This window comes from Glandiceps talaboti, chromosome 6 (assembly GCF_964340395.1).
Source record: "Glandiceps talaboti chromosome 6, keGlaTala1.1, whole genome shotgun sequence".
NCBI lineage: Eukaryota > Metazoa > Hemichordata > Enteropneusta > Spengelidae > Glandiceps > Glandiceps talaboti.
Genome location: NC_135554.1, coordinates 13752135 through 13779866, shown reverse-complemented (window position 1 = coordinate 13779866; position 27732 = coordinate 13752135). Strand labels below are relative to the sequence as shown.

Sequence of the window (27732 nt, the reverse complement as noted above, 5' to 3'; positions counted from 1 at the left end):
ATGTAGAGCAATTTGTAATGATGAACGTTCGAATCTAATACTTTGAGTCGTGTTAGTATATTCCAAGTAAAGCTAGACGAGAGATTATATGTTTTCCTGAGAGCTAGACGAGAGATTGTATGTTTTCCTGAGAGCCAGACGAGGGATTGTATGTATTCCTGAGAGCTAGACAACTATTCGTATATAATAAAACTAAACGAATGTGTTATGGATGGGACGTCGACTTGTTACTTTTGTCTCTTCCACCTCCTTGTTTGTGTGTCTATGGTTATGTCCTTGTTGTATGCATTCTCTGTTAGTTTTTAGCTGTTTGATGTACTAAGGCAAGTAATCCATACTCGGCTAGAGGCGCCTCTATTGAAAGGGTTATTTAAGATACAACAAGACATGACAAGAGAATAGCTATTTTACCCTTTAACGGGTCTGTGAGGCGAGATTGTCAGGATTCGCATTTTATCCTTTCGCAAGGAAAGGTAATGTTATAGTTCTGTCTGTCTGTCTGCCTGCCTGCCTGCCTGCCTGCCTGCCTGCCTGCCTGCCTGCCTGCCTGCCTGTCTGTCTGTCTGTCTGTCTGTCTGTCTGTCTGTCTGTCTGTCTGTCTGTCTGTCTGTCTGTCTGTCTGTCTGTCTGTCTGTCTGTCTGTCTGTGGACATTATGTCTCAAAATCTACTACACCAATGCTAATGAAACAATACTAATCTTTCTGTAAAGTTTGATATCAATGTTTTCAGTCATGCATTATGAACCACATCCATTTTTTTTACAATTTTAGATTTGCAAGATTCGCATTACGGGTAACCATGGTTACAGGTTTGGTCGACCTAGTGTTCAGTTGGAATAGTATACTAAAACGTCGACAAGAGGAGCTTTGAATACGCACTCGAGTGTGCTAACAATTCCAGGTAATTCTGATATCAATCTAGCTATGGATGTGTAATAAACTGTGTAAATTCCAACCTTTAGGAAAGAACACAAAACCAAACGAGATGTACATCTAGACATTAAACCGACAGACATTCAGACGACTCACTCTATTGTGCCCCGCGGCTAATCTAAAAATGGTAGAGTCTCTTCCAAAATAGAGCCCAACATCGTTTCTTAAAACCCATAATTAGAATGTTGGAGGGCAAGATACAAAGTCGATACGGTGAATGACCCGAGGACATAAACTCCTCTGTATGCATACCCAGAGTAAAGAAAGTGACAGTGTGTACGTACGGAGCAGTGTAACAACCGACACGGGCTCTGAAGTATTCAATCGGACAGATTTCTCTTAATTGTGCGTGTTTACCTTTAGAAAAAAGAACAGGTAGTTTATTGTAGTGGCAGTATCCTAATAATGATAAAATATAGACCAAAGCTATTAACAATAGCCCGAACAACACGCTCGTCTCGGAGAGTGCACCCGCTAAAGGAGTGGCATGGCTCGTTGTCGCTGCCATGCATGGCTGCAACTCGTCCTCGAGTGAACAAGTGTTGTAGACATTCTGTCGGATTTGGCAACTCTAGAAAATGTCATTTGTCCGCCGGTGAATGTTCAAAAATTAGAAGTCAGTGCGGACAGCAATTATCCTTAGTACCTTGGGTTATAGCTTTAATTCATTATGCCATAATTAATCATTCCATTAGGTAGAACGGTGGATAAAAATACGCTTACACTGTCAGTACTAGCCAGTGTCATCTTCGCTTGATGGTCTCAAACAGGCAAACTACAGTATTCCATTCACATCACAGACACTTCTTAATTGTCTGTGTTCATATATAATTCATGACTAACTTGAGCAACAAAACCCAAGCGACTGGAGCTTTCTTGTCCACTAAAACACCAAAAACCCACTCTGAAGCGGATTCCATTCGCTTTTTTAGCTAAAAATCATGACTTCTTTTCTTTTCAAATAATTTACTAATTTCTCATCTTGACTTCGGAAAAGTGTTTACATGGGGAAACAGTAGCAACAGTGGGTAGAATGGTGACATCATCATCGCCGAATGAGTTCTCACCTTCTGATGACGCACTACAAACATGAAAGAAAGAAGTAGCAAAGGGTGTGATTTGCAAACGAGAACAGTTTTGGAAGTTCTACTTTTGTTATACATGCTGGGAGCGGTCTGTGTTCATTACTCCTTGCAGCTCAAACATCAAAGCCCAACGCACGAAACGCTACTTGACTCGTTTTCCTCGGGGCTTGAGCGTTAAAGTGTTATTTACTCAACTCTTCAGCTTTCTTTGGCTTGCTTGGCGACGTTCTCCAAGTAAGAAATCCATTATTCGATTAATACTAAGCTAAACGTAATGCCTGTTCTGTCCTCAAAGAGATCCAACTCACAGGCTTAGGCTTGTCAAATTTAGAAGCATATAGAACACGCCTTCACCTTCTTACTACGCTGTATACACTTAAAATATATAGGTTGAATTAACCCGAGTTTTAGTTTAAAGGGGAACAAGCTATGTTTGCACGTTGAGGGCGTAATTTTTGCTGCATATTTAAAAGATACCTGTAACAGTTGTATTCTGATTCTACTTACTGCAGCATCGTTAACCACCACTTGCAGCTAACTGATCAAACCTGGTTTTAAGATTATAACTTATTAACGGTCCGATGACGTAATTTATATTGCGTACACTAAATGTCGAAGAAATTCTCATGCAATGTACAGTTCTGAAAATTGGTTTATTTGAGGTGTATAAGTATTTGTACACTTGAGTGACAAGTTTACGAACTCTACTTGAACCACTTTACAACTATAGTGAAGTATCTGTACGCAACGCCTAGAAGTACAATGTATTCAAATATCCCTGACGATGAACTGTTTACTATGGGCAAGCAAGGCGACTTTCCATTTATTACAACACCTAATCAATATATAGGTCTTGCTGTCATCGACTACACACGGGGATTTGTTTGAGTGGTATACTTGTTAGCGATGTAAGGATTACTAGTACTAGGACTACTTAAAGATGTGAGTGATTCACTGACTAGAATGCTGTACGACTTCTGGTATAGAGAGTACATGTTTGAAGCTTGCCGAGTAACCTAGACAGTGTAATAGGTCGTTGGGGGCGCTGTTTAGTATTATCGTCGCTCCCGAGCGGCACCATCTACACTTCAGACAAGTGATGAGTGTGGGTTCCAGGCTACCTTCTTTGGTGCAATATGTGTAATTTTTTGCTGTATAATTCTAAAAATATGTTTGTTATGAATTTTTGCCAAATGAAATGTACATCAAAATATGCATACCACAGGCCATTACTATTAATGGTACTATCCCTCATACAAGGTGAGCTAAGTGACTATTTAGTTGATTGAACTCTGTATGGTGCTTTGTTGTCTATGTGTACACGGTATGAATAGATATAAACGGTCGGAACCATTTAATTATTTGCCAATGAATTGCAATGCTGTTGGCTGCTGATAGGTTTTTATCACTTGGCTAACATACATACTCCACTAACAGAATACCAAATTAATAATGATGACAAAAACAATACCTGTTCAAAATTTCTTTGGTTTTAATGTTTAATGAAAAAATATGATAAATTGTATAATAAAAGTCAAAATGCTTTTAAAAAAAGAAAATGTATTTATTTAACAATTCATATGCTACAACAACACTTATGTTCATGATTGGTTTTCTATTGTCAACTTTCGGTATATTTCTTATAATTTATGATAGGTTTTCTGTTGTCAACTCCAATGTTTATTTCCCCATCATTTGACTGAAGGGACAAATTGAGAAATCTATATTGACACATCTGTCAACATGCCAATGTCAGGCAGGATGTCAAATTCACCCGATGTAATTTCACTAAGAATGTCAATTTCACCCCCATGGCACCATTTTCACCCATGCTGTCAATTTCACCCTTGGCATCAATTTCACCCCATGTCAATTTCACCTTATGTAATTTCACCAAGCATGTCAATTTCAGTGATGACATCAATTTCACCCATGCATGGTGTCAATTTCACTCAGGATATCAATTTCATCAAGGAATGGCATATTTGTTATACAGTTTTGACGTCTTCCATCAATTCTACTAATGCATCCTGACTTAGGTATAAGGTTTCTCCAGTGTTGACATCACATACTTCTAGTAGTTGTCCAGACTCCAGTGCCTAGAACAGAAACACACACTACATTAATTGTGTAACTTGTAATCTCCTAAACAAACCCAACTAATGAGATTACACCAGACTACAGTAAACTTACAGAGTGATTTCATCAATGTTTTCATTTCAGAGAGAAAAGAACGTGAAAAAGAAGTTTCATCACGTAGTGAACACCAAGCATGGGTGAATAACCTAAAGGAAAAAAAACAACTTATGAATGCATTCATTTGTTAGCACAGGATTTCCTATTCAAGACACAAATCTCAGTGTAATGGGAGACACGACTAAACGTTACAGACAATCACTCAGGTTTCTGTCTTTGAATTTAAGTCTGACTGCATTCCATTTGCTATGAAAATAACATGACATCAAAAAATGACATTGTTTCGAATTGATTTTTCCTAAATTGACTTTCCAGAGATAATTAGGAAATAATGTGAAAGGTTCTGACAACACATCTGTGATAAAAAGGATAGGAAGGAGCATTTTTTAGTGTTTGCAATTAATGAATAAAAAACCCGACAATAATTTCAACCACTTTCTCAGTTCACTTGTTTTTTTTTGAGGAGATTGATTTAAATTTATCTTCTTAACATTAAATTAAAAACAATATAAAAGTAAAATATTTACTTTCTTATATATGCACAATTATAGTTGTATCAAATTAATATTAAAAATTTATTTCATAGAGAATATCTACTACTCCTACACACATTTACCTATCATTTAATTCATTCAAATTAAGTGACAAATGACACATGTACATTTACATGTCATCAATTTCACCTAGCATGTCAATTTCACCTAGCGTGTCAATTTCACCCCCCCCCCAGTCTGTCAATTTCACCTAGCACATCAATTTCACCTAGCATGTCAAATTCACCTAGTCTGTCAATTTCGCCAAGCATACAATTTCACCAATCATGTCAATTTCACGAAGTACATAAATTCACCAAGCACATCAATTTCACCATGCATGTCAATTTCAACTAGCATGTCAAATTCGCTAAGCACGCCAATTCCACCAAGCCTGTCAAAATTCACCATGCATGTCACACAGCCTGTAAATTCACCAAGCATGGTAATTTCACTAAGCATTTCAATTTCACACATGTCAATTTCACCAAGCATGGTAATTTCACCAAGCATGTCAAATTGACCCAGTCTGTCAATATCATCCAGCATGTAAATTCACCAAGCATATCAATTTCACCATGCATGTCAAATCCACCAACAATGTCATACTCACCCAGCCTGTCAATTTCATCCAGCCTGTCAATTTCATTTATTAGCATACAGTGTATGAATCTACACATTAAAGTTTGAACCTTCAAACAGTTTTGTACCTCGGCAAACTTTTTCAAGAAGTTTAAATTGATTAAAATTTGTGATTGATACAAAAAAAAACCCATAGGAGCTGACTGAACACGCTCCAGAAGTATGTAGGATAAAAAGAATTCCAAGCAATAAAGTCTATGGTATATAAACTGTGTATAGCCCCCCCCCCCCCCCCCCCCCAATAAAGCTTCAAAAATTTGTAATGAGAACTGAATATCTAAATGGAGGTGTTCATGTTACCTTCTTTCCTACAACAACAATGTATGGGTATCCTAGTGACTTGGCCTCTTTCAATCGCCTACCGATGGTCATGTGACTCCTGTCGTCCAATAAAATTTCATTTCTCAAACTAGGTACATGTGTCACAAGACTGTCATAAAGCTTTTCTGCTATTGGTTGGGCCTTCTCTTCTCTACTTCCTTTCTGAAATCAAAACAGAAGTGTACGTGACTGTGTGTGTGCAGGTTATCAGTGGGTATCATTTATCCATTTACACATTTATTTTTTAAACAATTTTTATAGCTGATCATTTTATAAATTTCATTTTTTGAGCCTATATAGTATGGAAGCAGAATTTTTCTACGACTTTCCAGATGCATTTCAAGAAGTAGTTTGACATGCAAGGACTTCTACAATCTTTCCTGGAACAGTTTAAAATTCCAGGATTTCAATGATCTTTCCAGGAGTAGTTTAAAATTCCAGGATTTCAACGATCTTTCCAGGAGTTGTTGAAAATTTCAGGATTTCCATGATCTTTCGAGGAGCAGTTTAAAATGTCAGGATTTCCATGATCTTTCCAGGAGTAGTCTAAAATTCCAGGATTTCCATGATCCGTCCAGCAACCAGGAAATCATGTCATTACAAAGAATGCTAGCAGGAAAGGGAGTAAAGTGACACAGTCTGTATCTCTAACTCCATTCTAAGAAACAAATTCAAAATGACTACAGCACCTTTGGAGGAATGATGTACACTTGATAAGGTGCTATCAGCTGTGGCCATCTCACTTCATCATCTATGGAGGAAACTTCAATGGCTGCTGCTAGGATACGAGTCACTCCAAGTCCATAGCAACCCATCTCTGTTAATCTGATGGAACATAACAATTATACACAAAGATCAGCGTGCACAATTAATGTCAGTGCGTTGGGTCGAAACCAACAGATTTCCATACAGACAGACAGTTTTGTAGAGTTTTCACAAACTTGTCAGTCCTTAGGACCTATTGAAATTGGAACTTAATAAATAACATTTATTTTATTTTGATTTACATATATTGATGAAATAAATTACTCTGGATATTCAAGTATTTTTTTTTTTACTTTCTTTTCTTACCTTAAAAGATAACATGTATGTTTGTTTCAAATTCCTACAATCACTGACTGAGATTAAATACAACCTAACAGAAGGAAAAGCTCAACAATTTCAGGAAAACTTTAGTATTATATCTTTTTAATGATGATGTCAAAGTCTAACACATAACTGAATATAAATATCTAGGAACAATTTTACATGAAACTGAGTCATTGGTTAGTTTACTATGTCATTTAGTATTCATTAATTAGTCCTCAAAGGATAAATATTGTTTACAGCTCACAACTGTACAGAATAAATAAAAACAAACAAAATACACAAAACCCCTGAAAAGGATGAGAAAAAAAAGACAACCTACACAAATACAACTTAGCATTGTGAAAGTGTCCATGTATCTCCAAGTAAAAGCTGGGTTGTCACTTGAGGGCGCTCTTCAAGTTAGAACCATAAAATCAGTTTTGGAATACTTCACTATGTGCATTTGAAATACATTCAAGATTTTGAAGCAAAACATTTGAACTTTGGTACAACTGAAAATGATAAATGTATTTCAGAGTAATTTCTTTGAATGTTTGCAAGCAAATTTGTAGAATACACACAGTTGTAATGTAACTTGATTACATCATAACACATGCACTTTGACAGTAGACTATTGGTATATGGAATTGAATTGTTGTTGTTGTTGTTGGTGGTGGGAGTAGTGTGTGCTCTTACCTGGATTTACTGTCCTTAGCAATGAACGATGCGTTAAACACTTTTGAATATTTTGTACCCAGGAAGAATGAATGTCCGACTTCTATACCATACTTACAGTCTAGTTTATTGGTTGGACCACATTGAGGGCAGTGAGGTGAGTCTGTGTCTGTGGAAGAATTGTGTGAAAATAAAGCGAGACATTATTCACCAAGATTGGTTTGAGAATTGATCATTCACAAAATAGACAATGTCCTGTTTGTTGTAAACTTTACAGGAGCTTTACAGGAACTATATCCTTTTTCTGTATCTATCTATCTATCTATCTATCTATCTATCTATCTATCTATCTATCTATCTATCTATCTATCTATCTATCTATCTATCTATCTATCTATCTATCTATCTATCTATAATGTCTGTCTGTCTGTCTGTCTCTGTCTCTCCTCATGTATGTATATGGTCCTATCTACCTGTTTGTGTATGTATGTGCATGCATGCAAGCACACACGCGAGTCTGTCTGCCTCCCCAGCATAAACACAATATGTCTGTCTGTCTGTCTGTCTGTCTGTCTGTCTGTCTGTTGTCTGTCGATCTGTCTGTCTCCCCCAACATAAATACAATTTATCACCTGCTTACCAATAGTTTCCTTATTAGCACCATAACCACACTGTAAACAAAATAGTAATTCATCTTCACCAGTATCAGCTGGTAGATGGAATTCATGTGACATACTGCCACCAATCAGACCAGTGTCTGCAACAACTGTGAAAAACCAGTAATATTAACACTATTAGATAGATAGCTGTCTAGCTGGATACATTGATCAGACTTACTCCTATATCTCTGATAATTGGTCTACGTCAGAATAAGGTTAAAATTTGGAGAATTGTATTGCATAGTAAAAGTTGATCCAAAACAAAAGAACGTAATCTTTATGGGTCCAATTATCAGATAACACTAATGAAAAGAATTTCGGCTTGAATCAGAGAGGTCAGAATTGAACCTCTACTTTCTACATTAAATTTTGATAAATACTTACAAGAAAGTGACTAATAGGTATTCTTTGATGAATGGAGCTGATGTGAAGCATGATTGGCAGAGGTCCACTGATTGGAAAGTGTATGAAACTATACTTTCTTATCAAAGTCATACAACAGGTCTCATTGTTTCAATTGTTTTCTAACCAATCAGAGTGAACCTTTCATAATGCTTCACATTATATGCAAATGATATGTTAATATTTAAATTGTAGTCTGATATGTAAGTACCTTTGACAAATTTCAGACCAAGTCTGTTGAAGAGTTGACAGTAAGCTTGGCATACAGAGTTATATGTCTCAGTGGCTTTCTCTTCATCCGAATCAAATGTATACATATCTGGTAGAACAAAAAGAAAGAGAGAAAAGTCATGTATTAAAGTTTGTCACAGATTCTGTGAAATCTTGTACTTTGGTTATGTTTGCTTCTGTTTTTGTTAAAACTAACTAAACTATAGTTTTACATTTCTACAGGCATTAAAGTGGCACAAGCTGAGTTTATAAGCGTTTTTTTTAAATACTAAAGTGAAAATACTTGCATAAAACCACTATTCAAGTATGATGTAAATGTTGATTCATACATTCTATGACATTACAATTATATTGCCTTCTGGTTGATTGGATATTTCCTTGACATGACATTTCTTATTAAACTTAATAAACGTATTATAATAAATTGGACCGTTTATATGTTATGTATTAATACCAGGTTTGAGTTTCGTCAGTTGCAAGTGATGGTGAAGTATGCATCAGTAAGTAGAATACCATGAGTGTGTTTTAGATCTGCAGCAAAAACTACACTTCAAAACATGTGAATACAGCTTGTGTCCCTTTAATACAAAAAAGCCTTGTATTTTAATGATATACTGTTATTCAATCATAGTCAGATAATTTACTCAATAAATTACACAAGACTTAGTTTTCAAAACTTAACTTCATTTATCATAACTTTCAAAGATAACACAGTGTATTGAAAATCAAACGTATACCACTGTAACATACTTTAATATACTCTACATGTTAGGTTAGAAATGATGTATAGTACTGTACCTTTCATGTAAAACTCTCTGCCTCTTAGCAACCCAAATCTTGGTCTTCTTTCATCCCTAAATTTCCTAGTAATCTGAAATGAGCAAAACATTTCATTCATCCTTTTTTATGAAATGTACAGCTGCATGTAACACATGCCATGGCCTGTATTGCATCTATGGAGATTAGGTAAACTTACAGCTAAAATGGTGTTGGTTTGGTGTTTCACTCATGGGGACACAAAGATAGACATATTTGAACTCTAGACTAACAATAACAGAGACACAATAAACACAGCAGGATCCTTTGCCCAATCACATTGAACACTGATAAGCATTGCTATTATTTCACAGTACAGTAAAAACAGGCTTCTAATGAAAACATTACACATGGACTGGATGATTTTAAAGGCTTTTTCAATTGTTTATTTTCTAACTTACAATCAACATATCAACTTGACTACTTCTACATCTCCACCACTGTGTGCGGCACTTATGTAATTGTTTCATTTGCATTAGAAGTTGTCTGAGGGTGTGTAAAAAATGTCAGGTTACAATTTTGAGTAAAACACCAAACCAACATCATTTTAGCTGTAAAACTGTGGAAAGAACAACACATATAGTTTCCCGAACCCTGTCCCAAACAGAAACCTCCGAAGAAGGCAAGGTAACACAGCAGAACATTGGAAAAGCTTGGAATTATTTTAGCTGAGATTTAATTGGGAAATTATTGGTACTTACATGAGACATGCCTGGATATAAATATATACTTACTTGGTAGAGTTTGATTGGCAGCTGTTTATGAGATAAACTGCCTTGAGATGCAACAAGATGTGTGACTGCTTCTTCATGAGTCTGAAGAGTAAAGTGATAGAATACGACAATAAGAACTTATGGAAAATAACGACCGGTATTTGAAGGAAAATTTCTACATCTTTTGTACTCCACATACAAACAACTCAAACATAAATGCCTACCTATACACACACACGACACACACACATAAATGCACATACCCATGCATGCACATCCACAAGCACATGCACAGACATGCATGGGTACACCGACCCAGAAACTTGGTTTTCCAGCTTGACAATGTTGTTTGCCACGATTAACCAGTATGTCAAGCCAGATAGCTAAGCCAATGTGCTAACCCCTCCCCCCTAACACACACACACACACACACACACACACACACACACACACACACACACACACACACACACACACACACACACACACACACACACACACACACACACACACACACACACACACACACACACACACACACACACACACACACACACACACACACACACACACACTATCACTGACTTTCCACATACTTACTGGTCCAAGGCAATATTCTACATCATGTCTATCTTTCAATGTTAACAATTCAGGTCCTGTTGTAGTCCATCTGCCTGGAAATACAATAAAAATAAATAACCAATCATTGAATACAATTCAATTTTTCAGACCTAAGATACAGTCGATGAAATATATAGGATAACGGAATTCCTGAAAGAGTTACACGATACAACTCAGAAGTCTATGATGTTAATTCAGAGAAATTGACTGACAATCTGAAATGAACTCATATCAAGTATAGGAAACCATGTCTTACAGTTAGTTAGACTGTATGATACATATCGTCACTCCACCGTTACCACTCTGCCCTAAGGGGTTGACCAATGTATGAGGGTGCCCTGTATGGTGTACCTTACAGACTAACTATTACATTTTATAACACAGTAGAGTGCATAGTCTGTAATGTGATGCCACTTTTGGTGGTTACTTTCTATTCTATATTAGAGTATTCTTAAATGATATTCAAATTGATTTTTCAAATATACTGAATCATGTCTAACAACTCACAAAGCTCTCACCAGGAACTCAGGTATGAAATTATGACTATAAGCTTTATGTGTATTACACTTGCACCTTTTGTTATCAGAAAAGGAGGCCTCAGTTAGAGAGTTTCTTTATAATATAACATTTGTACGTAACTTCTAATCTTAATTCCTCGATATACTTTCAAATTTATGAATAATTTATTGCTAGAATTTGCATATTTTTCATCCAATAAAAAATGACTTGTGAGAATGACATATGCCTGTGTGTACATAATTGTATTCTATCAAAATGCCAAAGTATTTTCCTTCTTTCTATTTTTAGTTATCTGTTGTTATACCTGTTTCTTTCCAAAGTTCAGCTGTTGTCAGACACGGCATGTTCAGTTTTTGTCCTCCAATTCTTTGCATTTCTTCATCGATGACTTTTATAAGTTTCTCCATCGCCCTCAACGTCAACGGAAGTAGATGATATACCCCTGGACTAGTTTGTCTGATCAAGCCATGCTCCAACATCAGCTGTAAGTAAAGGTCAAATAAAGGTCTCATGATGTTAGCATTATACAATGGAATACTTTAATATTACTAATTTTGATTTTGAATGTTTACATGTATTTTCTTGGCATTTGATTCATCTGTACTATGGGGCGGCAGGGTAGGTAATCCTTAAGTTAACTCTTGATTGCTGTATTTCACTTTTTGTAAACTGACGAGTGTAAAAATCCAAACACAGATTACAAACTCATAATTTGATGTCCATTACAATTTACACTTTTTCATTTCATTTTTTGTCAAAAACTTTAAAACGTACTATTTTCTATGTTAACATAAGATCTTTAATTTTGTCAAAAATTTTAATGTATGACCACTTTTTGTTAAGATGTAAGGTTTACATGATTTTATCCCGTTATTTGAAAATTCAACATCATCATTATCATCATCATCATCATCATCACCACCACCATCATCACCACCACCACCACCACCACCGTCATGATGAAGATAAAATGGCTAACTCACCCTTTGGCTTCTACATGTCATATCACTCTGTTTTGTACCAGATGGTAGAACACCAGCAGGCTGAAACATCTTTGATACACATGCTCGATGGTGACAAAGTCGCTTTGCTATTGCTGACATCTTTAAAATCGTCCTACAATATCTCAATGCCATTGCCAATTAGTCTTGTGATTTCCGGGTTGGTGCAGTAATTTCTTGTTCACTAACTCACATATAGAAGTTTAAAATGAAAGCGCTTAATTCTATATGTGCTAGATGCAATAATTTATATTTTAGAAAACTCCAGAACGACAAACTTGCACAATTCTCATAGAAATTACATCAAAAACCGAAAACATAAACGAGCAGACGAGCACATCTTGCGTTTCATGGGGGCCGCCATCTTGTACATTTGCTTGTTCGTTTCGATGTTTCTCCACTTTTTCACCATTCTGATTGGCCAAGAAACTTGTTCCCAGCATTCATGCTAGTACTATAGTGTTTCCGTTTTGATTTTCTGATGCAAAGAGACCGAAACAGACTGCAAGACGAGTGACCGAGTTCTGGATGACAGCTGTTAGTCTGTCGAATGTCAAAGTTTTAATTTAAGGTATGTTTGAAAGTGGAAACATGTGATGAATTTCACGAGGCGCTGTATCATTGATCGAATGTCGATCTGCACGTCGTGTATTTGAGACAAGCACATAAAAATGTGGAAAAGTGAAACCGATCGAAGTGTGGTCACAGGCTAAAAAAAGTGTCATTCACCACTCTCTCACTGTCACATATTGCAGACGATAGAAATCAGGTTTATGCTAAGGAGTATACCGCGATATATACCTGCAACTCCTAAATTTAGATTACAGATTAATATCTATTTTAGTATTACAATCAGTATTAATATTCCTAAGTAAAGATCCAAGGATAATTGAATGATCATGTGAGTGTGTGTACAAAAAAAGTTTGATAATGGACGTATGAGATCTAATGATTTGATGGGCAAGTATTAGTTGAAGTGTGTTCATGTTGTACTTATTTTGTGCTAGATTTGACTCTGTGTGTGTGTGTGTGTGTGTGTGTGTTGTGGAAATGAAAAGTTTGTACCTCCATGGTACAAGACATGAAAAAAGCAAGTGAATAAATTTGTAAATAAATAATAAATGTAATTAAATGTAGCAAGTTACTCTGTGTGTGTGTGTGTGTGTGTGTGTGTGTGTGTGTGTGTGTGTGTGTGATGCATGTATGTTTGTGTGTGAATATAAATTATAATGTGTATGTGTGGTATACATACCTATAGATTCATCATTGTTTACACTCCTGTTTATGTTAACAGATTTGTAACTAGTGCAAACAGTAATCACTCGTTCAGTGTAGTGGTACCTTCTTACTACATGTATGTTACATGTAGGTAAATGCTCAGACCACTAGAAGGTAGTAGTCTGAGTTACTTTGTATATGTAATGATATCAATCTACATGTACATGTATGTGTACACTGGTATTCAAATTACGTGATCCAGATTCACACATCAACCCGTCTGATTAATAGTGAACTCGATAACATTAACACATCTAGTTGTATATCACATGATTCTAATAAGATTTCATTGATAAGACATATCTATTATTAATTTCTACCCAATCCCAGGACCTTGAATGATATCAGTGATTATTGAATCCTAAACAATGCCACCAAGTGATACATCAGCTGAGTTGAATGAACGGATAGAAGGGTTCATATCAACGTTGAGACTTGGGTAAGTATAGTCATGAAACAGATGTTTTCAAGTCTGTCAAAGCTGGAGTTTTTGTCATTTGCATTTTCTACCCATGAAGAATAGAAACAACATTTAGTATTCAAATTTGCCTCAGTTGCTTGAACCGTTATTAGTATCTAATTCATCATGATGGTTAAATTGTTGAAGTGACTGTCTTGGAATAAGCAATTTGCCAGTTCAGTCCTTGCCATGGCCATTTCTTTCTGAATGGCTAAAGTCATTTATAGCAAGACCAGTCAGCCACAGTGTGTAAATGGGGACCTTGCAGGATCAATGTTGCTACATGAAGGATGTAATCCCATGCACATACATGTACGCAGCAAGGATTGCTTTCTCCCCAGGGAGTTGAAGAATTATAAAGACCATTTTGTTGGTATGTTCTTGCTAGAAGTAATAATTGTAAAGTGCTTTGATAACAGTGTCGGAAAGCATTATATATATGAAGCCTTGTGTTACTATCCATTTATTCTCCTTTGTTTCACCTCTTTCCTTTTATTTTGCTTAACTTTATAAAGTTCAAAGTATTATGGTCGGTAAGTAGGGAATCTATGAATATAATCATTACCAAATTATGTGACTCGGTTTTCATCTAACACCATCCTGGGTGTGGTACATTCTAATTTCACAATTCATGGCTTTTAAAAACATTAAAAAAATATGAATTATATTTGCTTGGATATAATTTTAGTGTCACTATCAGATTTTAATAAAATTGAAATGACAAGTTCTGTAAAATTCCAAAACTGCATAATTGGGTTTCTTTCACAGCACTTTGCAAGTTGTCTTCTAAGTTCTAGTTATGAAAACGCTTCTAAAATTTCACATACAATTCAGTGTATCAAATCGCTCTGTACATGCAGTTGGTAAATGGCCAATGTTATGATTTATCCCTTTGGGTAATATGTGAAAAAATACTATTCTGTGCCAGCTCCACAAGTAGTATGTTTACAATTTTGTTGGGCACTGAAACATTTTGAAAGCAAAATAATGCTTGGTGGTTATACATGATATCAATGGCATATATTCAAGCAAATCTGAGTCTCACTAGACTGTGAAATATATGTACATTAAATGTACATCGCAGCTCTGATTTGCTAAGCTCTTAATTGCCTTACTCCTACAGTGGTTGGCCTATATGTAAGGGTGCTCCAACATGACTACATCTCCATGGACGAAAGTTAACAAGGGCATCAAGCTCCTTTGGAATTTCTGAGCATCTAGTGTTCCACATGATAAGATTTTTAATTATATTCCTAATCACAGCATTGTATGCAAAAATAATATAACAGCCACTAAACCCCCAAAATTTCCTATCCTAGTCTCCAACCAGCAACTACAGAGGGTTTAACCAGAGACTGAGTCCGCTTGTGAAAAAATTCTGTGGAAAACACTTTCAAGTGGTACAGCCAGAATAAGCTATTTTGTATACAAACAATACTAAAAAAGTATTCTGCCAAATATCAAGCTGTTATGAGATACTGTACCCAGTCAAAGACATGTTTCACTTTTAGATTTATACAGTAAAGTGTGCGTGATATTAAAAAAAAATTCTAGCTGTGGTTTCAATTTGGAATTTTGCAGTACTTATGTACATGAAGTCATGTGTTTAAAAAGTCATGCCAGCTGTGTGATTAGCACATCATGAATTAATTAATTGTGTGCAGAGTTTCACTGAACGTGTAATTAATAGATTCACACTAACTTAATGCGACTCTAAAACAGATCGAGGAGAAGAATAGAACTTAAAAGGTGGGGATGGGTTGGATGGGGATAGGGACGGTGGGATGGGATGGGGTTGGGTGGGGGATGGGAGGAATTACAAGGTTTGCTGGGGATGAGAGGGGGCAGGGTAAGGATACATGTGGGTGGGGTGGGGATGGGGTGGTTGGGAGAGGAGGGGAGGAATCAGGTTAAATGGAGATAGGAGGAGGTGGATAGAGATTACATGGGATATAGGGGTTGGATGAGGGATTAGAAGGTTGGATGGGATGTGAGGGGTGGATGGGGCATTGGAAAGGATACTTCATATTTTTTTTTCCATGTTTGACTAAAGACAGGCATGCTGCCATTTGTGTTCAATTGTTCTGCCATTGGTTTAAAATGGGGTATGCATTTTTCAGGTGAAAGTATCATACATTGCACTGTCTTTAAGAAGGTTATCACTTGGTGCAAAGCCATAGTTAATTGCATGTTGGTTTATGTCATGTTTCAATTTAGCCACATCAAGTGTGTGTGTGTGGTTTGGACTCAATGAGAGTGGTTTTCTGAAATGTTTTAAAAAACTGAAAAAACAGACTTAAATGTTGAGGTCAAACAAATATAACACTATTCGATACTATATATCAATACTTTTCATTGTTCAACTGGGGAAATATGAGTGACATAAGGGGCTTTGTCACTATGAGTCAAAGACGAGTAACGACAAAACCTGTATATGACTATTTTCCAGCTGAGTGAAGAAAATGTTGGAGAAAAAAATAAAAAATATGGAAATTTCGAAAATTTAGACTCCAATTTTGTGCTAAACAAAGCCAATAACATAGACGCATGCGGTGTGATATACACTGACCAGGGTGTAAATTCCATATTTTCTGTTTGCTTGCGCATGGTATAAAAAATTTGAGACAACTAATTGGTAAAGGTGCTGTGTAAAGACAAAGTAACCAGGTCACAATATTTCAGAATTTTCTCTTTTTAAAATTTTGACTCTAGACAAGCGATTGGTTCGTATGAGATTGCGTACAAGTCAGTGGATATTTTAAGACGATTGGTGGCACAGACAAGATGGTCGCATGCCGGGGAACTGATGACGATTATACGAAGAGAAGGAAGACGTATCATGGATGCACAGCCATCTGAAGCTATTGTAGGAAATATGGTTAGGAGAGTACTGAAGATAATCAGGGAAGAATATGCAAGGTATGTAGATTGTAGTCATGTAATAGGCCATTCTAGATTGCAAACAGGAAATTGAGAATACAGCGCCCTCACTCTAATTGGGGGTATCATCATCTCATAGTACCGTTTCTTAAGAGCTTTGTTCCTTGGTATTCTGCAGAAGTGTGTAAATCAGGGATGTTTTACGTATTGTTCAGACATCGGTGAAAGCAGCAGTGCTCTATGATTAACCTAGTATTCTATAACATGTACATGTATACCCCCAAGGTACACACAGACAGGAAGTAGAGTGCCACCATGGCAAATTTTGGAAAGGCGTATTAAGATATGACAAGAAAATTATGATTAACATTGACATACCAAGTGATATGACAGAACCCTGTGATGCACAAGTCAAGTGCAAGTGTGGCATACAGTACTCGAGGTATTTGCACAAGTGCTTGCAGTGTTCTCTGTGGCTGAACTTTCATGAGCTTAGCGAGTGAAAGTGCAGCAGAAAACACTGCAAGCATAAGTGCAATACTTATGCGTACTCTCACTGGAATTCAATTGGAATGGGGCTCTGATATTATTAGATATGTTTATTCGAAACAGTAAATTTCCGTAAAAAAATGATACTGTGTGATCACATGCTTTGTGTACAAGGAATGAACGCATCCTCATTTGGATGGTGCAATAACTGCCATGTAACAACTTTGGTTTAATCATACAAGTAGTTTACCTGTAACATTGCCAGGCATTCATTGTTTGATAAAGACCTATATTACTTGCATACAAATGGTATAGCGGTGTGCAATGTGAACTACTACATTAGTCATATTTGAATATTGTCGTTCATTTCATCTTCATCATGACATTTAGAAAGATTCATATATTGATAAACCATTCTCGTTTTTTTTCAGTGAGAGAGGTAAAGGAGAAGAAGGAGATCCACAAGATTCTTTGCATGTGAGTACATACATACATATGTGCATGCATGCATGCATGCACACACGGATGCACGCACACACACGCTCACATGCTCACACACACATGCATAAGTAGAAGCTGTTAGATAAGTCTAACACCAATCCATGACTTGGTACTTGTCCAAACATTGCAAATTCTAATGACACTATTGTCTTGGAAATAAACACTTTCACAATATCAGTCGACCCAAACAGGTGAAAATTGGGGACCTGGTAGGATAGAGGTTGCAATGTGAAAGCTTTAATCCTATGCGCTTATAAAGGCTGTAATGGATTGTATTCTCCTAGGGAGTTAAGGAAGTATAAAGGGCCACTGTGTCACTATAGATCCGTGCCAGGGGTAATAATTGTAAAGTGCTTTGAGCACGGCATAGGAAAGTGCTATATAAAAACAACATTATTATTATTTATTATTATAAATTATGCACTCACATACCATGATGTTTCTGTTATTCTACACAATGTACTGTAATGTTGTATTTTAATGATCCTGTATTTAGCATTAATTTTGTTTTCACAGAAACTCCTGATGGCAGAGGGTCAGACAGATGATTTTAGTATACCAAGTCATAATCTAAAGGTAATCAATTGGATTTATCTCAAACTATCACCATGCAAAATTTTACTGTTTGTACACAAAGTGTAAGTTACCAATACACATTGCTATACATGTATATATACAAGTGTGTTCTTCTAGCTCCTGAAAAAGTAAACCAGATTTAAAGTGAATGCCTCCCGTAAGGGAATCACTAATTATGCAAATAACTCATTAATCTTGAAAAAAACTATGGTAACAGGCTTGGTTTTTGGACAAGCGTGCTTTCTTAGGTTAATATATGTGCCAAATTATACGAAATTTGAAGAGTGCATGATACTGCTTAATTACTGAATATCGTTCATTATTCAAAATACTCATTAAAGGTAAAAGTTGTAGCAACAAACTTCATAGGACAGGTGTGTAATATTATGGTTGATATATGTACCATATTATACGAAATTTGAAGCTTGCATTTTTAAGATACAACCTAGTTACCTAAAATCATTAATTATGCAAATTTTTCATTAAAACTGTAAGCTAAATCAAAAATTTTTATAGGACATATCCGCTTTGTTATGGTTAATGTATGTACCAAATTATATTGAAATTCAACAACGTGAAATAACATATACCAAGTCCTTGGTTGTAAGTCAATAAATTGGAAAAAAGATGTAAACAAGTGTAAAAACAAGTGTATTGTACGTACAATAACTAACATTTACACATTTTTTAATGTTTTGCAATTTATGTATGTCACAAGGACAAAATGGTCAAAAGTGAAATTTATCTATTAAACTGACATGTTTTGTGTTACAGGTTAGAGTTATTGAAGCCATCAATGAATTTCTTGCAGAACTAGATAGCAGGTAAGAAAATTAGGACTAACGGTTCTTATTACTTACTGTATAAGTCACATTTTGCCTGTTCAGGTTGACAGGATTTTGTGATAATGTCTGTTTGTTGGCTTCACAGCTAGGGGTAGTGTAGTGATGATGACATGGTCATACCACAGGGGACAGCGAGCATGTAACTGATTTATCGATCGATTGATTTATTGATTGATCGATTTATTATTTGGTTGAATGATTGATCGATTGAATGATCAATTTTTGTGGTGCAATATAACTTCGATTAATCAGTTACATGCTTGCTGCCCCCTGTGGTCATACAGATGATATACAACACAAAGACATTGCACCAAAAATATTCAACAAATCAGCTATCATAGTCCATGTCACACAAAATAAATATGTCATTGGATACAAGTATCATCAACAAAACTGGACTAGGTTAGGCAGGCAAATTAGAATCTCTTCACATCAGAAGACTAGAGGGCAATGCTATGAACAGGGACACATGCATAACAAGTACATTTTCTTTATGACCACGTCATCGTCAACTAGAAAGTCAGTGACGTATTTCTCGTAATATAGCCATGCAGGCACTAACTTATTTATTCCAATGAAATCTTAAATATAATGGCATACTTGGTTCAGATGCTATGTACATTATGACTTCTCATACAGTGAAACTCGTCAGTGATACATTTTCTGTATTTTTGTTGTCAGTGCTGATAATATAGCCATGCAAGCACTGGAACATAGCCATTCCAATGAAGTGGCATACTTGGTTCAAATGTTATAATCTGACTTCTCCTCATACAGTGAAAGTAAATGATGTATTTTCTGTGTTTTTGTTGTCAGTGCTGATAATATTGCCATGCAGGCACTAGAACATATCCATTCCAATGAAGTCATTATGACGGCGGGAAAATCTAGAACAGTAGAAGCATTTCTTAAGGTAAGAAAGTCATTCACTTTAATGTAGTTATACACCTTGTAAATAAAAAGTTTATTAAACATTTGCTGTTAATTACTTGGTTCAAGAAAAGTCAAACTCATTCTTAGTTGAAATCACGGAAACAAATCGGGGGTGAAACAAATTTGAAATAGCAGTGGAAGTGGTAGCAAAAACTAAGCTTTTTCAGAATCCAATATGGCTAGAACCACCAAATACTATGTTAACACAATGTTGAAAAAAAAAACTTTGACAGTTTCCTTGAAAACAAGACGATGAACCCTAATGTTTTATTACTAGAAAAGGACCTAAAACAAGCTTTCATATTTCAAAATTTGGAAAGATTTGAAGAAATTTTGAGTTCAGGGAAAACAATTCTAGAGCCACACGCAACCTAAAATCTTACTTGTCACTATGATTTGTCGCTATATTTTGTTTGTTGTCCACTTGAAATGATGAAGAAATAAATAGTTTGATGCTGAAAATTTTTATCAGATATCACATATCAACAAGACACAAATATGATATCAAGTTTATTTCAGCAAATTTCTCATCAGTGACATTCAATTTCTGCATTGTGTTTCACAGGGAGCAGCTAGAAAACGAAAATTTCAAGTTATGGTAACAGAATGTGCACCTTCATATCAGGTAAGGCCTCCAGAGGGCGTCCTTTCTTAACACCAAAACATATTTATTTGGCATCTATACAGATATTATCATTTTTGTTGTTGTAAACTTTGTATTTAACTTATTTTTTTTTTTGTTTGATGCAGGGTCAACAGTTAGCTGCCAGCCTTGCCAAATCTAAAATAGAAACTACAGTTATTACAGACTCAGCTGTGTTTGCTATGATGTCTAGGGTTAATAAAGTTATCATTGGTACACATACAGTTATGGCCAATGGAGGGTTAGTACTGTATCACAATTATTCACTTTCAGATCAGATTAGAAAACATTGCATCATATCATATCATATCCTATTGTATTGTATTGCATCATAAACTATTGTATTGCACCGTATCCTATATTGTATGGTATATCATAAATTATCATATCAAATGGTATTGTATTGTATCAATCATATATTGTAATTATATCATATCATATATTGCATTGTATCATATTGTATTGTATTATATTTTATTGTATAATAATTATATAATTGCATTGTGTATATCTCATTGTATTGTATGATATTGGCTGTTTCATATCGTATTGTATTATGTAATTGTTGCATTGCATTATATCCTATGCCATCACATTTCATATCATATCAAATGGATCAACTCACTCCAGGTCAAATCAGCGATATAAGAGGTCAAATCAAATCAATGACAATGAACTCAACCTATTCTAGGTACTATTTGAAGGCATTTTTATATTAACCACTTTGATGAAGTCGTAGCTTCCTATACCTTATCAGTGAATACAGCCATGTTTAAATTGAAGCCCTTGCAACTAATCATTGTCAACTGCTACTAATCAGATGTACCATGTATGGATTTACTACAAACATGAATAGTAGAAATTAATGTGATTTGAATCTTTGATGTATGATGGTGAGATGATCTAAAACATGAGGTATACAAAATGTATGTAAAACAGTCCTCACAGATGTAGATTTCGCTTAATGTTTCCAGCAATAACTCTTTTACCGAAAAGGGTGGTTAGACAGCTAATAATAATTGTCATTATAAACATAAGGTATATTTCTGTTTCACAGGTTGAAAGCTATCAATGGTACACATGCTATAGCATTAGCAGCTAAACACCATTCAGTTCCTGTAAGTATGAAGTTTGTAATCTCATCTTTGGTGCATTGTGGGAAATGTGGTATCATTACAGTTATAAATCATAGTAATGTTGTAAATTACCAATGTCTGTCACATTGTTTTTAAACACAAGATAATGTAGTCTTTGTTCCCCAGACCATTGCAGGAAGGCTGTCATTCCAGTCACCCCAAATTAGGTGTTACCACAACTACAAATAATCTAGTCTTGGTTACCCAGACCATTGCAGGAAGGGTGTCCTTTCAATCACCCTAGATTAGGTATTACTACAACTACAAATAATCCCACAGTCCTTTGCACCTCTGCATGAGCAGTTAGAGTTACAAGTTGGTCATTACTACTAGTATTACATGTAGAACGCTATTTTTGCTTTATCAACCATCTTTATACATACACTCTTCTCTCACCCCTTTGTGTATTGGATGGTTGACAAACAGGTAACACTCACCTGACAACAACCATAGGTGTAAGTAAAGTAAACCAAGTTTACTTGCCCATCAGATTTTTATCCGATTTTCTTCTTTCCTACCTTACAGGTCATAGTTTGTGCACCAATGTTTAAATTATCTCCTGAGTATCCATTTTCCAATGACCAGGTAGGGTTCAGCCAGTGTTTCTTTTTTGTGACAATATTGTTACAACATTTATCAAAGTCACTAACGGTTGCATTTGCTTTCTTTCAAGACTAAACTTAGAAAGGTAGCTCATGGACACAGATACATACATACATATACACATAAATATACTCATGAATACACATATATACTCATAGAGTGTCAAACATAAACATACATTGTAGGGGCATACATAGTCTATCAGCTAGCCCTCGGATGTTCTTCCGACAAAATACGACACACAGCCGAACAACGCTATCGAGGATGGAACATCCGAGGTCTAGCGAATGTCATCAGGATATAAATAACTGCCAATCAGAGAATCGTATTAGCGACAAGCACAAACAGAGGACAATAGCTAAATTTTCATGCATATTCATCTTAAGGAGGGGCTTGTATAAATAACCACCAATGCGTTAACTGAAATGTGTGAATGACAACGTCTACACACTCATCAAACTCACAATTACCATAAACCGATAAGCCATAGTAATGACGTAAATGTGTTTGTCAACACTTGCATGCAGAGATTCCCCGAGGTCATAGGTTATTGAATATATTAAAGTATATATATGCATAGATGGCCCAACCCACCGCTCAATGTAATCTCAATGGAATGTCCGGTCTGAAAATGACATTCGCTAGACTGTTCGGGCAGGCCCTCACATGCGAACTTCGTTCGCTTATAGTTATAGCATCGAAAGAAAGCCCGAACGTCTAGCAGCAAGACTAGGGCATACACAGCCATAGACACACATACCAAAAGACAAATACAGACATCTCACATGCAGATACACATACCAGTACACACATACTCAATGTTGTACACATAGACACACACAGACATAGAACATGCATTAAAGACAGACACAACACATGCATGCTTACACACACACACACACACACACACACACACACAAGTGAAGTGTTTGAAAATCACATAGACAAACAAAGACACATGCTTTACACACATGCTTGCATATTGACATACACAGACATGCATATTGAACATACATACATACACATACAATGTGTCTGAAGAACAGATGTAAGACACACACTCACTCACATACATTGCAGTTGTGTCTATGCAAGACAAATACAAATACATTGAACATGCCCACACCTTGAAGTGATGTGCCAATGAAAATCACATGCAAGACCAAATACTCAGACAGATAGACATACAGACAGACACACACACACACACACACACTGACACAGAATATTCCTATAAAAGTGTTGATACAAACATCTCATTTTTTGTACCATTATCTTTCAGAAATCATTTAACAAATTAGAAACACCCAATGCAGTCATGAAGTTTTCAGAGGGTGATCTTTTATCTCGACTACAAATCCAGAATCCAGTCTTTGACTATGTCCCACCAGAACTAGTCACTTTATTTATTTCAAATATGTAAGTTAATTTTCCCTTTCATAGATTTTGAATTACATGTATCAATCTATCAATTTCCTCATATCCATATTCTATGTTCTTAGTACCGTTGATTTTTACTAATTATTGTTGTTTTAAAGTAATTGTACATTTTGTTCTTTCTATTTTTTTTTTTCAGAGGTGGTAATGCACCATCGTATGTATACCGACTACTTAGTGAACTTTACCATGCTGATGATCATGACATTGAAAGTGATTCTTAACAATATTGTTACGTGATTGATTGCAACTTGGGACAGTACAAGTGAGAGAGTTCTACATGTTGTCTCTCTCAGCTTAAAATGGTGGTGATTCCCATCTACTGTGATGATGGTCATGACACTGAATGATTCCTAATCAACGTAATGGGCGAGATGAATAGTTCAATATAGGATAAAAAACTAAATTCTTTCAGTAAGGCCTCGGACCCCACTCCATCCCCACTCTAACTTGATTGGGCAAAATTGATACTTTTTTCAAACAGAACAATCAATTTCAAATCAGTATGTAGTATGTATGTAGTGCTATGAATACAAAGCCAGTATGTAGTAGTATGTAGTGCTATGAATACAAAGCCAGTATGTAGTAGTATGTAGTGCTATGAATACAAAGCCAGTATGTAGTACATGTAGTATGTAGTGCTATGAATACAAAGCCAGTATGTAGTAGTATGTAGTGCTAGGAATACAAAGCCAGTATGTAGTAGTATGTAGTGCTAGGAATACAAAACCAGTATGTAGTATTATGCAGTACTATGAACACAAAGCCAGTATGTAGTAGTATGTAGTGCTATGAATACAAAGCCAGTATATAGTAGTATATAGTGCTATGAATGCAAAGCCAGTATGTAGTAGTATGTAGTGCTAGGAATACAAAGCCAGTATGTAGTAGTATGTAGTGCTAGGAATACAAAGCCAGTATGTAGTGCTATGAATACAAAGCCAGTATGTAGTAGTATGTAGTGCTATGAATACAAAGCCAGTATGTAGTAGTATGTAGCACTATGAACACAAAGCCAGTATGTAGTAGTATGTAGTGCTATGAATACAAAGCCAGTATGTAGTAGTATGTAGTGCTATGAATACAAAGCCAGTATGTAGTAGAGTGTAGTGCTATGAATACAAAGCCAGTATGTAGTGAGGAAAAAATAGCTCTTTTATTGACTTTAATATATGTTTAGAGCCATTCATTTACTATAGCAAATATTCTACTATTTCTCAATTTGATGACATTTAAATTTGTTTTTGTATTTAAAGGACTAAAAAACAGATTTCATTAGAGGTAAAATTGTGTCGTCTGATGAGAACTAGAATGGTTCAAAATCCTCATCCCCAAACTAAAAGAATTAAGATTTTTATCATACATTGAATTATTGATCTCACCCCGTATATGCTTGGTTGTAAATGTTGAACCAAGCTTAGCACAGTGCTCTTGCTCAAATTCTAAATCAAAGCCAGAACTTTAATAGATGATGGCGACTTGACTCTTGAAGATGACCAATGACTTTGAGTGATTCTTTCCAGGACCTTTGCGTACACGCTTAACTGTTGATGACAAGGATTAGAAAAGTGCTAGTAACAAATTTCTAGTTGGTCACAACACCGAAAAGTTCTGTTAATTCCTGGCTCATCACCCTTGCAGATTAATAATGACATCAGTTGTAACGCCATTGGGACATAGGAACAGTAACTATGACTCTGTTTTTCATATTATCGTATAGTAAATCTTCACACCAGCAGACTTGGATGATAATGACATTGGTATAATTCTTCCTGCACGGCATCAGGACATCAGAATAGTGACATTGATTCATAGTAAATCTTCTAAGTTCTAGCAGATGATGATGACATGACTTCAAAGACCAATATTTCTCTAAGGCTTACAATTGCATGCTGACTTGTACTGTGAATAGGGTTCATACACTTAAAAAGTAAAACAATATTCCTGTTTTTCCAGAGTATTCAGATCAACTATGGTCATTTTCCAGGAATATTGACCAGCAAAATACATTTTAGTTGTCAAGACACCTACTTTTGAGTGCATATTTGTCACTTTATAACAGTTATGTCAATTGTTCAGTTGATGACTTTTCCAGGAGACAATCACATTTACTAGGAGTTTCCAGGAGCGTGTGTGAACTTGGTTGAAATCAGCAACCTTTGTTTGGAAAAGTTTTTTGAACAGAAAAAGAGAAGATGTAATCGTGGACAGAGAGACATAAAAACTTTGAGGTGAAGTCACAAGAGTAACTATCTTACATTATTGCTAGTGTAAAGGCTGATTGCGGAGAAGAAATTGAAAATGTAGTGCGAATGTTATATAGCAACCACCTGCTACTGTATGTCGTCCCATATCTCAACATTAAACTGTCTCCACCCCCCTACCCCCCCCAAAACAAACCCTCTCTATTAAGGGGAATACACCTTAATGTAGTGAGCATTCTTTGTTAAACTTTCAAACAATAAACATTGTACACAACCCTTGAAGTGTTTTCAGATTCATTACTCAAGAGTTACTAAACAAGATCAGAGTAGTACATGGTCCAGTTGAAGCAGTTCTACAAGGGTGAAATACTAGTCTAGTTCATATGACACGTTGCGATTACTACAATCATCTCCACTCGCGTATAGTGAAAGTCGTTATTCTAGCACAGAAATCTGTGCTACCCCCGTTGGGCGAAGGGTAAATGACGCATGTCAGTAGTAATCCATCACAAATTGACAGACAGTTGGAATTTGTTAGTTCCTATGGGCAATTGCTCATTAACTGAACTCTACCGCTCCAGTCTGAACTAAAAGCACACGGGGACACGATAACGCCATCACGTTTATATGAACGCAGTCGGGGTAGCACAGATTTCCGTGCTAGAATAATGACTTTCCCTATATGTGAGTGGAGATGATCGTACTAATTGTAATGCATCGTATAGGAACTAGACTATACCAACATATACAAACTATAACAACCCTTGCAATTAAATTCAAACAAGTGTTTAATTGTGTCACCTGAATGTGAGCTACCTACCAGGGATGAGTTTCTCTATTTATCACAGTATTTAATTGTAAGCAAATTGTTGATAAGGCCAAGGCTGGCTAGCCTACCAGACATATTACATTACACACACACACACATACCCAGTAAATTAACTTCTGGAAACAGTGAACTCGGTGAGCGACGACAGGCTGGTGTGTTTGTATTCAGCAACAAGCCATGTGCTAGTGTGTAGTGATAGTGAGCTATATCTATAACGATTATTAATGACCCATAGCCCTCAATATTTTAAACGCAGGAACTCGGTAACATGTAGCTACTACAACAACCTTCGATCAACCATGGCTCTAAGCCTGTCTAAGCTGTGTTAAAACTACCTACTAACAGCCAGTTTCTCTGTTGATCACAAGTGTAATCTCACTCCCTGGTGTTTACAGTAATTGTAAACAAATTGTTGATAAGGACAAGGCTGAGTGGTGGACTATGGCTACGCAGATTACATGACACACTTGTACTTGTGTAATTGTATTTAATGTACGCATCA

General features: G+C 35.9%; 2 protein-coding genes across 3 annotated transcripts; one reads left to right on the top strand and one right to left on the bottom strand.

Moving 5' to 3' along the window:
* Window positions 1–3530: 3530 nt before the first annotated feature.
* On the bottom strand, window positions 3531–12713 carry LOC144436570 (putative proline--tRNA ligase, mitochondrial). The gene is made up of 11 exons (XM_078125389.1): window positions 12399–12713; window positions 11720–11897; window positions 10876–10949; window positions 10297–10377; window positions 9545–9617; window positions 8727–8834; window positions 8095–8220; window positions 7476–7623; window positions 6401–6536; window positions 5691–5873; window positions 3531–4118 (listed from the first exon to the last, which is right to left on the bottom strand). The coding sequence occupies exons 1-11, from the start codon at window positions 12549–12551 to the stop codon at window positions 4008–4010; spliced, it is 1371 nt and encodes a 456-aa protein (XP_077981515.1). The 5' UTR covers window positions 12552–12713; the 3' UTR covers window positions 3531–4007.
* Window positions 12714–12889: 176 nt separating this feature from the next.
* LOC144436247 (translation initiation factor eIF2B subunit beta-like) lies at window positions 12890–26592 on the top strand. Of its 2 annotated transcripts, XM_078124990.1 has the most exons (14): window positions 12890–12987; window positions 14025–14133; window positions 14670–14687; window positions 16867–17073; window positions 17955–18000; window positions 18541–18600; window positions 19375–19424; window positions 20262–20358; window positions 20944–21003; window positions 21129–21262; window positions 22079–22139; window positions 22683–22742; window positions 24043–24179; window positions 24337–26592. In XM_078124990.1, the coding sequence occupies exons 2-14, from the start codon at window positions 14063–14065 to the stop codon at window positions 24419–24421; spliced, it is 1086 nt and encodes a 361-aa protein (XP_077981116.1). In that variant the 5' UTR covers window positions 12890–12987; window positions 14025–14062; the 3' UTR covers window positions 24422–26592. The 2 variants fall into 2 exon arrangements, with proteins under 2 accessions (XP_077981116.1, XP_077981117.1); XM_078124991.1 differs by lacking the exon at window positions 14670–14687.
* The last annotated feature ends 1140 nt before the right edge of the window (window positions 26593–27732 follow it).

Coding starts and splice junctions, on each gene's coding strand:
- LOC144436247 (XM_078124990.1), top strand. CDS start 14,063: ATGCCACCAAGTGATACATCAGCTGAGTTGAATGAACGGATAGAAGGG. Junction 21,004..21,128: donor AATGTGCACCTTCATATCAG/GTAAGGCCTCCA, acceptor TGTTTGATGCAG/GGTCAACAGTTAGCTGCCAG. Junction 22,743..24,042: donor ATCCATTTTCCAATGACCAG/GTAGGGTTCAGC, acceptor ATTATCTTTCAG/AAATCATTTAACAAATTAGA.
- LOC144436570 (XM_078125389.1), bottom strand. CDS start 12,551: ATGGCATTGAGATATTGTAGGACGATTTTAAAGATGTCAGCAATAGCA. Junction 8,221..8,726: donor TGGTCTGAAATTTGTCAAAG/GTACTTACATAT, acceptor GGTTTTTCACAG/TTGTTGCAGACACTGGTCTG. Junction 5,874..6,400: donor TGTACATCATTCCTCCAAAG/GTGCTGTAGTCA, acceptor TTTTGATTTCAG/AAAGGAAGTAGAGAAGAGAA.